Below are 12,332 nucleotides of genomic sequence, written 5' to 3' on the forward strand. Positions count from 1 at the left end.
CTCACTGTCTCTCTCTCTCTCTCTCTGTCAATTAGATAAATAAATAAAATCTTAATTAAAAAAAAGCCCATAGCTAATACAATTCTCATTGGGGAAAAAACTGAGAGCTTTTCCTCTATGGTCAGGAACAAGACAGGGATGTCCACTCTCACCACTGTTATTTAACATAGTACTGAAAGTCCTAGCATCAGCAATCAGACAATGAAAAGAAATAAAAGGTATCCAAATTGGCAAGGAAGAAGTAAAACCTTCACTATTTGCAGATGACATGATGCACTATACAGAAAACCTGAAAGACTGCACCAAAAAAATGCCAGAATTGATATAGGAATTCAATAAAGTTGCAGGATACAAAATCAACATACAGAAATCTGTTGCATTTCTATACACCAATAATGAAGGAGCAGAAAGAGAAATCAAGGAATTAATCCCATCTGCAATTGCACCAAAAACCATAAGATACCTAGGAATAAGCCTAACCAATGAGGTAAAAGATCTGTACTCTCAAAACTATAGAACACTTATGAAAAAAATTGAAGAGGACACAAAGAAATGGAAAAACATTTCATGCTCATGGATTGGAAGAACAAGTACTGTTAAAATGTCTATACTACTCAAAGCAATCTACACATTTAATGCAACCCCTATATACCTATATACCAAAGCATCTGTCACAGAGCTAGAACAAACAACCCTAAAATGTGTATGGAACCACAGAAGACCCGAAATAGCCAAAGCAATTTTGAAAAAGAAAAGCTAAGCGGGACTTCAAGTTATATTATAATCATTCTGAACACCTATGAATTCAACGGGTGATCTAAGAAAATAACGGCAACTCTACAAATAGAAAAACAACCATTTCCTCAGGGCGCCTGGGTGGCTCAGTTGGTTAAGCGACTGCCTTCGGCTCAGGTCATGATCCTGGAGTCCCGGGATCGAGTCCCGCATCGGGCTCCCTGCTCAGCGGGGAGTCTGCTTCTCCCTCTGACCCTCTTCCCTCTCGTGCTCTCTGTCTCTCATTCTCTCTCTCTCAAATAAATAAATAAAATCTTTATTAAAAAAAAAACATTGATAATAACAGAATAATAGTAGGGGACTTTAACATCCCCCTCACTGCAATCAATAGACCATCTAATCAGAAGATGAACAAGGAAACAAGGGCTTTAAATGACACCCTGAACCAGATGGATTTCACAGATATATTCAGAGCATTTCATCCTAAAGCAACAGAATACACATTCTTCTCAAGTGCACATGGAACACTGTCCAGAACAGATCACATCCTGGGTCACAAATCAGGTCTCACCTGGTACCAAAAGACTGGGATCATTCCCTGCATATTTTTGGACCACAGTGCTTTGAAACTGGAACTCAATCGCATGAGGAAATTTGGAAAGAACTCAAATACATGGAGGCTAAAGAGCATCCGACTAAAGAATGAATGGGTCAACCAGGAAATTAAAGAAAAATTTAAAAAATTCATGGAAACAAATGAAAATGAAAACACAACTGTTCAAAACCTTTGGGATGCAGCAAAGGCAGTCCTAAAGAGGAAAGTATATAGCAATACAAGCCGTTCTCAAGAAACAAGAAAGGTCTCAAATACACAACCTAACCTTACACCTAAAGCAGGTGAAGAACAGCAAATAAAGCCTAAACCCAGCAGGAGAAGAGAAATAATAAAGATCAGAGCAGAAATCAATGAAATAGAAACCAAAAGAACAAAACAGATCAACAAAACAGAGCTGGTTCTTTGAAAGAATTAATAAGATTGACAAACCCCTGGCCAGACTTATCAAAAAGAAAAGAAAAAGGACCCAAATAAATAAAATCATGAATGAAAGAGGAGAGATCACAACCAGCACTGAATAAATACAATTAGAAGAACATATTATGAGTGGGGCGCCTGGATGGCTCAGTCGTTAAGTGTCTGCCTTCAAGGCTCAGGTCATGATCCCAGGGTCCTGGGATCGAGCCCCTTGTCAGGCTCCCTGCTCAGCGGGAAGCCTGCTTCTCCCTCTCCCATTGCTTGTGTTCCCTCTCTTGTGTCTCTGTCAAATAAATAAATAAATAAATCTTTAAAAAAAAGAACACATTATGAGCAACTCTATACCAACAAACTAGGCGATCTGGAAGAAATGGATGCATTCATAGAGATGTATAAACTACCAAAACTGAAACAGGAAGAAATAGAAAACCTGAACAGACCCATAACCAGCAAGGAAATTGAAGCAGTAATCAAAAATCTCCCAACACACAAGAGTCCAGGGCAAGATGGCTTCCCAGGGGAATTCTACCAAACATTTAAAGAAGAATTAATACCTGTTCTTCTGAAACTGTTCCAAAAAAACAGAAATGGAAGGAAAACTTCTAAACCCATTTTATGAGGCCAGCATTACCTTGATCCCAAAACCAGACAAAGACCCCACCAAAAAGAATTACAGACCAATACCCCTGATAAACATGGATGCAAAAATTCTCAGCAAAATACTAGGCAATAGGACCCAACAGTACATTAAAAGGATTATTCACCATGATCAAGTGGGATTTATTCCTGGGCTGCAAGGTTGGTTCAACATCCACAAATCAATCAATGTGATACACTACATTAATAAAAGAAAGGACAAGAACCCTATGATCTTCTCAATAGATGCAGAAAAGGCATTTTACAAAGTACAGCATCCCTTCTTGATTAAAACTCTTCACAGTGTAGGGATAGAGGGTACATACCTCAATATCATAAAAGCCATCTATGAAAAACCCACAGCGAATATCATTCTCAATGGGGAAAAACTGAGAGCTTTTCCCCTATGGTCAGGAATATGGCAGTGATGTCCACTATCACCACTGTTATTCAACATAGTACTAGAAGTTCTAACCTCAGCAATCAGACAATAAAAAGAAATAAAAGGCATCCGAATCAGCAAAGAAGAAGTCAAACTCTCACTCTTTGCAGATGATATGATACTTTATGTGGAAAACCCAAAGACTCCACCCAAAAACTGCTAGAACTCATAAAGGAATTCAGTAAAGTGGCAGGATATAAATTCAATGCATAGAAATCAGTTGCATTTCTATACACCAACAATGAAACAGAAGAAAGAGAAATTAAGGAGTCGATCCCATTTACAATTGCACCCAAAACCATAAGATACCTAGCAATAAATCTAACCAAAGAGGCAAAGAATCTGTATTCAGAAAACTATAGAATACTCATGAAAGAAATTGAGGAAGACATAAAGAAATGGAAAAACATTCCATGCTCATAGATTGGAAGAACAAATATTGTTAAAATGTCTATGCTACCTAGGGCAATCTACAAACTCAATACAATCCCTATCAAAATACCATTAACCTTTTTCACAGAGCTGAAACAAATAATTCTAAAATTTATATGGAACCAAAAAAGACCCCGAATAGCCAGAAGAATGTTGAAAAAGAAAAGCAAAATTGGTGGCATCACAATTCTGGGCTTCAAGCTCTATTACAAAGCTGTAATCATCAAGGCAGTAATGTACTGGCACAAAAACAGACACACCAATCAATGGAAAGGAATAGAGACCCCAGAAATGGACCCTCAACTCTATGGTCAACTAATCTTCAGCAAAGCAGGAAAGAATATCCAATGGAAAGAAGACAGTCTCTTCAATAAATGGTGCTGGGAAAATTGGACAGCCACATGCAGAAGAATGAAACATTTTCTTACACCATACACAAAAATAGACTCAAAATGGATGAAAGACCTAAATGTGAAACAGGATCCTAGAGAACACAGGTATAATCTCTTTGACACTGGCTGTAGCAAGTTTTTATTAGATATGTGTCCTGAGGCAAGGGAAACAAAAGCAAAAATGAACTAATGGGACTTCCAAGATAAAAAGCTTCTGCACATCAAAGGAAATCGTCAACAAAACTAAAAGGCAAGCTATGGAATAGAAGATATTTGCAAGTGACATATCTGCCAAAGGATTAGCATCCAAAATATGTGAAGAAGTTAAAACTCAACACAAAAAAAACAAATAATCCAGTTAAGAAATGGGCAGAAGACCTGAACAGACATTTTTCCAAAGACTTACAGATGGTTAAAGGATACATGAAAAGATGCTCAACACCACTCATCATCAGGGAAATACAAATCAAAACTACAATTAGCTAACACTCCACACCTATCAGAATGGCTAGAATTAACAACACAAGAGAGAACATGTGTTAGTGAGGATGCAGAGAAAGGAGAACCCTCTTACACTGTTGGTGGGAATGCAAACTGGTGTAGCCACTCTGGAAATCAGTGTGAAGGTTCCTCAAAAACGTAAAAATAGAACTACCCTGGGGTGCCTGGGTGGTTCAGGTAATGATCCTGGGGTCCTAGGATTGAGCCCTGCATCAGGCTCCCTCCTCAGCAGGGAGCCTGCTTCTCCCTCTCCCTCTGCCCCCCACCCCACTTGTGTGCTCTCTCTCCATAAATAAATAAACTCCTTTAAAAAAATAGAACTACCTTATAATTCAGCAATTGCACTACTAGGTATCTACCCAAAGAATACAAAAATACTAATTCGAAGGGATACATGGTCCCCAGTGTTTACAGCAGCATTATCAACAATAGCCAAATTTTGGAAAGAGCCCGAACGTTCATCCACTGATGAATGGATAAAGAAGATGTAATATGTATATGTGTATATATACACATATGTGTATATATATGTATATGTACATATATATGTATATATGTGTGTACATACATATGTGTACATATATGTATACATACATATATACACAAAATGGAATAAAAAGAATGAAATCTTGCTATTTGCAATGACGTGCATGGAGCTACAGAGTATTATGCTAAACGAAATAAGTCAAAGACAAATACCATATGATTTCACTCATATGCAGAATTTAAGAAACAAAACAAACATGGGGGAAAAAAGAGGAAAACCAAGAAACAGACTCTTAACTATAGAGAAGAAACTGATGGTTACCAGAGGTGGATGGGTTCAATAGGTGAGAGGGATTAATGAGGGCACTTGTGATGAGCACTGGGTGTTGTACGTAAGTGCTGAATCACTAAATTGTACACATGAAACTAATATTATACTATATGTTAACTAACTGGAATTTAAATAAAAACTTAATTTAAAAAAACAGAATGAGGGGCACCTGGGTGGCTCAGTCTGTTAAGCATCTGACTCTTGGTTTTCAGCTCAGGTCATGGTCTCATGTGCCATGGGATCAAGCCCCATGCTGGGCTCCATGCTCAGTTGGGAGTATGCTTGAAGAGTCTCTCCCTCTGCCCCTCCCCCCCAACTCATGCACACATACTCTCTCTCTCGCTCTCTCTAAAATAAATAAAGGACGCCTGGTTGGCTTAGTCAGTTAAGTGTCTGCCTTCGTTCAGCTCAGGTCATGATCCCAGGGTCCTGGAATCAAGTACCACGTCAAGCTCCCTGCTCAGCGGGGAGTCTGCTTCTCCCTCTACCCACCCCCCCACAGCTTGTGATCTCTCTCTCTCTCACTCTCTCTCTCTCAAATAAATAAAATCTTTAATAAATAAATAAATGAAATCTTTTAAAAAATTGAATGAAACGACAAGCCACAGACTGAATAAAATATTTGCAAAACACTTATCTAAAAGAAGATTTATATTTGGAATATATAATCAAAATCGAATAAGGAAACAAAAAAAACCAGCTAAAAATTTGACAAAAGTTTTTAGACATTTGACCAAAGAAGTTATACAAATGCCTAACAACCACATGAAATGCTCAACATCATCAGCCATTAAGGAAATGACAATTAGTATGATACCACTACACACCCACTAGAATGTCTATAACTAAAAAGATAATACCAAGTGTGGGAGAGAATCTGGAAAAAGCAGAACCCACAAACACTGCTGGTGAAGATAAAATAGTACAGTCACTGTGGTAAATGATTTCCCAACACCTCAACAAATGATACATACACTTAACCATATGATGGAACAAATTCAATCCTAGGAATCTTCCCAAGAGAAAACCTATGTCCAAACAAAGACTCCTATGTGAACACTCAGAGCATTGTTTTACATAATCACAAAAAAAGTGGCAATAGTCCAAATGTCTCCCAATGAGTGAATGGGCAAATTGTAGCACATCCACACAACGGAATACCCCTCATCAATAAAAAGGAAAGAACCAGTGATACAGACAACAACGTAAGTAGATTTCAAATGCATAATGCTAAGTGAAGGAAGCTAGACTCAAAAGGCTGTATGATTCCATTTATATGTCAGTTTTTAAAATGTAAAATTTAGGGACGCCTGGGTGACTCTGTCGGTTAAGCATCTGCCTTTGACTCAGGTCATGATCCCAGGGTCCGGGAATCAAGTCCCACATTGGGCTCCCTGCTCAGTGAGGAGCCTGCTTCTCCCTCTGCTTGTGCTCTCTCTCTCTCTCTCTCTCTCTCTCTCTCTCTCTCTCTGACAAATGAATAAATAAAATCTTTTTAAAAAATTTTAAAAGTAAAATTATAGGGACAAAAAATAAATCAGTGTTTATGAGGGACTCAAAGTAAGGAGGAAGGATGACTTCAAAGTAGGGTTACCAGATTTAGCAAATAAAAATACAAGACACCCAGGGGCATCTGGCTAGCTCAGTCGTTAGAGCATGCAGCTCTTGATCTTGGGGTAATGAGTTCAAGCCCCATATTAAGCATAGAATTCACTTAAAAAAATAAAATAAAACATAAATTTAAAAAAATAATTAAAAAAACAAGACACCGAGTTAAATTTAAATTTCAGATAAATAACAAATAATTTTTAGTGTAAGCATATCTCATGCAATATAATAGTTCTCAAACTGTGGTCCCAGGGCCAGCACCATTAGAGTTAATCGGACATTTGTTAGAAATGCAAACTCTCAGGCCCCATCAGTCCTACTAAAACAGAAACTCTGAGGGTAGGACCCAGAAATTTATGTTTTAGCACATCCTCCAGGTGATTCTCATGTTGTGGTTTGAGAACCACTGCTCACTATACCTGTCACTGGCAAACAAAAACAAAACAAAAGAAGCTAATATGAAGAGAAAGGGGCACATGAGTCTATTCAATAAATCAATTCACCATCATCAAATACTAACTGAACAGCCAAAGGGTATATAGTAGGTTCTCTGAGAAGGGACTACAGCAGTGAATCTCAACTGAGGGCATTTCTGCCCACAGAGCACATTTGGCAATGCCTGGAGACACTTCATTGTCACAAGTACAAGAAAAGGCTATTGGCATCCAGTGGGTAGAGGCCAGGGGTGTGCTAAACATCCTACAAAGCACAGAGCAGCCCTCACACAATAAAAAATTATCCAGCCCAAAATGTCAATAGTGCTGAGATTGAGAAAGCTGGATTATAGGGTAAAGATTAATCAAAACATTTTTTACCCGAAAGACTTTAAAATCAAAGACATTTGTAACAACATGAAAATAAAAAGTTTTAAAAAGTAATGACAAATAAAACATAACTCAAGGTTTTTCATACTAAAAAATACTAGAATTATTCTGAGAAGAATTTACAGAGACTAAGATACAAAGCTAATACAACAATTAGGTGGTAAGAGGCACCTTTATGAGGATTAATTTTTTCAGAACTTACATGAGAGAATAATTCAGAGACGACCAGTTTGAGAACCACATGCAAATTAAAATGCATCTGTAGACACTATATGACCAGAACATACACTGGCCCAGGAATCATGGAATGTGAGTTCTAGTTTTGCTTTGGTAATAGGTAGCTGTGTAATTTAGCACAAGTCACTTCATTACTCTAAACTTCCATTTGCTAATCTGTAAAATCAGGAGGTTAGAATCTTGAAGTCACATATAAGACCCATTGTAGCTTTAACATATGTCTATGTCACAGAATGAACATGGGAAACATTCAAAAAATTTTTATAAGATATGAGGGGGGATGGCATCATTATATTCCCTGTAGAGTAGTCTTGTATTGACTTTGGGACTTCTTGTGTTTAGAAGGCGTGAAACAAAGCCGTTTAGCTTATTTATTTATAATAGTTACATTAACAATTCAGGTTCATTACAGACAAATTAGAATATATATATAAACCACTCTTTTTCATCAAGTAACATTCTGAGATGGATTATAGCAGGAATGTGTTAAGATGGTCTGACGATAGTCAATTTTATTTTTGCAATTTAAAATTGAAATGAAGGGGCACCTGGGTGGCACAGTCCGTTAAGCATCCAACTCTTGGTTTTGGCTCAGGTCATGATCATGGGGCTCTGTGTTCAGTGCTGAGTCTGCCTCAGTTTCTCTCTCCCTCTCCCCACCCTACCCCCCACTCTTTCTCTAAAGTAAATAAATAAATCTTTTTTAAAAAAAACTGAAGTGAAAGGGGAGCTTGAGTGACTCAGTTGGTAGAGCATGTGACTCTTGATCTCAGGGTTGTGAGTTCAAGTCCCATGGTGGGTGCACAGATTACTTAAATATATATATTTTTTTAACTAGAAACATTTAAAAAATTGAAGTGAAAAAGCTTAGAAAATTACTGTTAGATCTTGTATGCATGTGCTTAAGGAAGAGTACATTATTATTTCACATAATAATTGTCATGCTATATAAGAGAAGAAGGCCCACAACCCTTTCTCTGAAAACATATATTTTAGTTCAGTATGAACTTAAGAGTAATAAAAAGTATTTTTATATCTATATACTTATAAAACATAAACCTATAAATATACAACCATAATAATGTCAAGATTCCATCTTCAGATGTTTTTAAGTTGAAAAATATATATAATTTCTTATTTTTTATAAAAAGAAAAGTTAAAGGGGCAAAGAAAATATATTAATCTTACCAGTCTTCACTGCCAAATGTGTCAGTGTATCTGCTTCTATCTCAGTGTTAGAAGTAATTTTCTAGAATTCCAGTCAACAACATTTGACTTCACTGATTTCCAAAGACTAACTTACTTTAATATGATGTACACCATTCAGTTTTCCAATCCGCTGCTCAATGGTCCAAACACAGGAATTACATGTCATCCCCTCAACAGAGATGGTGACCGAATCCACACCCATACTTCGATCCATCTTGATTTCTTCTTTACATTCCTATTAGAAACAATGAACTCATTAATTTCAGCCATGGAAATAATCCTTCCTCAACTTTCCCCCCACCTTCTCAACTGAAAATATTGTACTAATAAAATATGATCAGTATTCTTTTCTCTCATCTCATTTTACTCTCACCTCAGGGCCACTGCTTTAGCTATTCCCTTGGAATAGACTTTCTTCTTCCAGATATCTGCTTAGTTAACTTCTTCATCTTTCAAGCCTTTACTCAAATCTAATCCCCTTAATGAGTTTTACACTGACCACCCTGCTTAAAATTGCAATCCACATCCCTTCCACACACATACACTCTGATTCCCCTTACATCTGCTCTATTTTGTCTTTTTTTCATAGAACTTATTATATTCTAATATACTCCAAAATTTACTTACTATGTTTATTGCTTATTATCTGTTTTCCTGTGGTGGTTTTAAAATGTGCTCACAAATTCTTCGTTACTCCTTCTTTCAAGAGGTGGAATTTGGGAAGCCTGGGTAGCTCAGTCAGTTAAGCAACTGCCTTCGGCTCAGGTCATGATCTCAGGGTCCTGGGATTAAGCCCCACATCGGGCTCTCTACTTAGCAGGCAGTCTCCTTCTCCCTCTCCCTCTGCTCATGTTCTCTCTCTCATACTTGCTCACTCTCTCTCTCAAATAAAATCTTTAAAAAAAAGAGGTGGAATTTAACTCCTTTCCCTCGAGTGTGGCTTGTGCTCAGTGACTTGCTTCCAAACAGAATATGGTGGAATAGACAAGGTATGACTCATAAAAGGCAGGCACTATGGGGGGGGAGTCACTGTGGATTCCTCCTTGTCCTTTCTCTTGTCCACATCATAAGGACACTCAAGCAGCCTTAGGGAGAGGTTCATGTGGCAAGAATTTGAGGCCTCCTGCCAACAGTCAAGTGAGTGAACCATCTTAGAAGCTGATATTCAGACTTAATTAAGCCTTTAGATGCCTGAAGCTCCAGTCAACATACTGACTACAACCTCATGAGATACCCTGAGCCAGAATCACCCAGCAAAACCGCTCCCAAATTCATGACTCACAAAAACTGTAAGACAATAAATGTTTGTTGTTTCAAGCCACTAAATTTTTAGGTAATTCGTTACACTGAAATAATGAACTAATACACATCCCACTGGAATGAAAATTCTATGAAAACAAGAATCTTTTTTTTCCCACTGCTATCAGTTTGAACCACGTGAAACTGCTATTGTTGCGTATCAAAATAGTCGAATACTGCCAATTTCATATAGATCAACCTAATATGTCCCATGGAAACAGTGTTTTCCTCTAGTGAGAGGAACTAAGTGTTTAGGGGATAAGGGTGGAAAAAAGAATGTTGAATATATAACCTTTTGCACCTCTTTTTTAAAGTTGAGATATAATTGACATAACATGATGTAAGTTTAAGGTGTACAATGTGTTGGTTTGATACATACATACGTAATCTATATATCTATATCTATATATATGTATAGCAATAGGATTACCACCATTAGCTAACACCTCTATCACATCACTTAACTATCATTTCTTTTTTTTGTGTGGTGATAACAGTTAAGAGCTAGTCTCCTCTGTATCTTTTAAATTTTGAGGATATGAGGATATATTATCTTTTCAAACACACAGACATGCACACACACAAAAGCACAGTGGACCTGAAATAATAGAAAACAATAATAGGCAAGGGAGTTTATAGTTGAGGCATTCTGAGAAGCTTGGTCTTATTTGGAATGTATAGAAAGAGATAAACCTTAGATTTTGTTAAGAATACATGTTAAGGGGTGCCTGGGTGGCTCAGTGGTTAGGCGTCTGCCTTCGGCTCAGGTCATGATCCCAGGGTCCTGGGCTCGAGCCCCGCATCGGGCTCCCTGTTCGGTGGGAAGCCTGCTTTTCCCTCTCCCACTCCCCCTGCTTGTGTTCCTGCTCTCACTACCTCTCTCTGTGTCAACTAAATAAAATTAAAAAAAAAAGAATACATGTTAAAAATTTAAAGGTAACTAGTAGGAGACTAGAAATAGAATATAAAGCTTCCAAAACAGTAGAGGGAGAAAGAGAATAAAGAAAATTAAATTAAGCCATTAGACAGCAAGAAAGATACATGAAAATTACAAGAAAAGAAACAACTAAGACTGGTTTTTTTTAAGATTTTTGTTTTTTACTTGACAGAGAGAGACACAGTGAGAGAGGGAACACATGCAGGGAGAGTGGGAGAGGGAGAAGCAGGCTTCCTGCGGAGCAGGGAGCCCAATGCGGGGCTCGATCCCAGGACCCTGAGATCATGACCTGAGCGGAAGGCAGACGCTTAACGACTGAGCCACCCAGGCGCCCCTAAGAATGTATTTCTATAAAACTCTTTTCCTTAAAGGGTAATATGAAATGATTATGATAAAAGCAGCACTAGATTCAGGCTTAAGAAATTATTCAGGAAAAAAGAGACTTCCCAGTGTAGATCTGAGGGCCTCTTTTAGAGCACCATAGATTATTCATGTTTAGGTAAATTAGAGGGTGTTAATTAGAAAATGTTTAATTATGTAATAAAAATTTTATTTGGAAGAATATATTAGCTCAATGTGAAGAACTTGCAAGTTGTACAGATTTGCAAAAAAAAAGATCTTTTGCAAAGATCACAAATTATGTAGAAAGTGCTATTTTGTATAAGAGGAAGAAGAGAAATACTTAAGTAAAACTGTTACCCAAACTAGTGATGAGCAGGAAATAACCAGTTCTTATGAAGATGCTATCACCTAAAATTGAAGTACAAATAAAAACACAAGTCTTAGGTCCAATAAAATTAATCCAGTATTCATTAGGTGGTCTCCATGTCCTTGGATAAAGATCCTGTTGTGTGGCCATAATCAAAAATGAAAGGGGCGCCTGGGTGGCTCAGTCGTTAAGCGTCTGCCTTCGGCTCAGGTCATGATCCCAGGGTCCTGGGATCGAGCCCCACATCGGGCTCCCTGCTCGGCGAGGAGCCTGCTTTTCCCTTTCCCACTTCCCCTGCTTCTGTTCCCTCTCCAGCTGCCTCTCTCTCTCTCTCTGTCAAATAAATAAATAAAATCTTAAAAAAAAAATTAGAGACACCAAAGTGTTTCTCTTAGACTTATCAAAATTAACAATGGCCAACTACAGAACTCAAAAGGGGGGTTATAAATACCATGATTTACACTCTTTTTTGCCCCAAAAGTCATTTCTTTTAAAAATGCTAAACTACAAGAGGGAAATTT

The 12,332-nt window shown here is 37.7% G+C and overlaps 1 protein-coding gene across 2 annotated transcripts in view; it reads right to left on the minus strand.

Annotated features, from left to right (window-relative positions):
• Positions 1-12,332, minus strand: part of ATP7A (ATPase copper transporting alpha) — a 150,119-nt gene that overhangs the window by 80,535 nt on the left and 57,252 nt on the right. For both annotated transcript variants that reach the window (XM_028101454.2, XM_028101453.2), the window contains exon 2: positions 8,961-9,101. In XM_028101454.2, the coding sequence (XP_027957255.1) occupies positions 8,961-9,080 (120 nt within the window). In that variant the 5' untranslated portion in view covers positions 9,081-9,101. The remainder of the gene's footprint in view (positions 1-8,960; positions 9,102-12,332) is intronic.

Source organism: Eumetopias jubatus, unplaced genomic scaffold, assembly GCF_037043125.1.
Source record: "Eumetopias jubatus isolate StellerSeaLion01/CBP00866 unplaced genomic scaffold, mEumJub1_p1.0 scaffold_11, whole genome shotgun sequence".
Classification (NCBI taxonomy): Eukaryota; Metazoa; Chordata; class Mammalia; order Carnivora; family Otariidae; genus Eumetopias; species Eumetopias jubatus.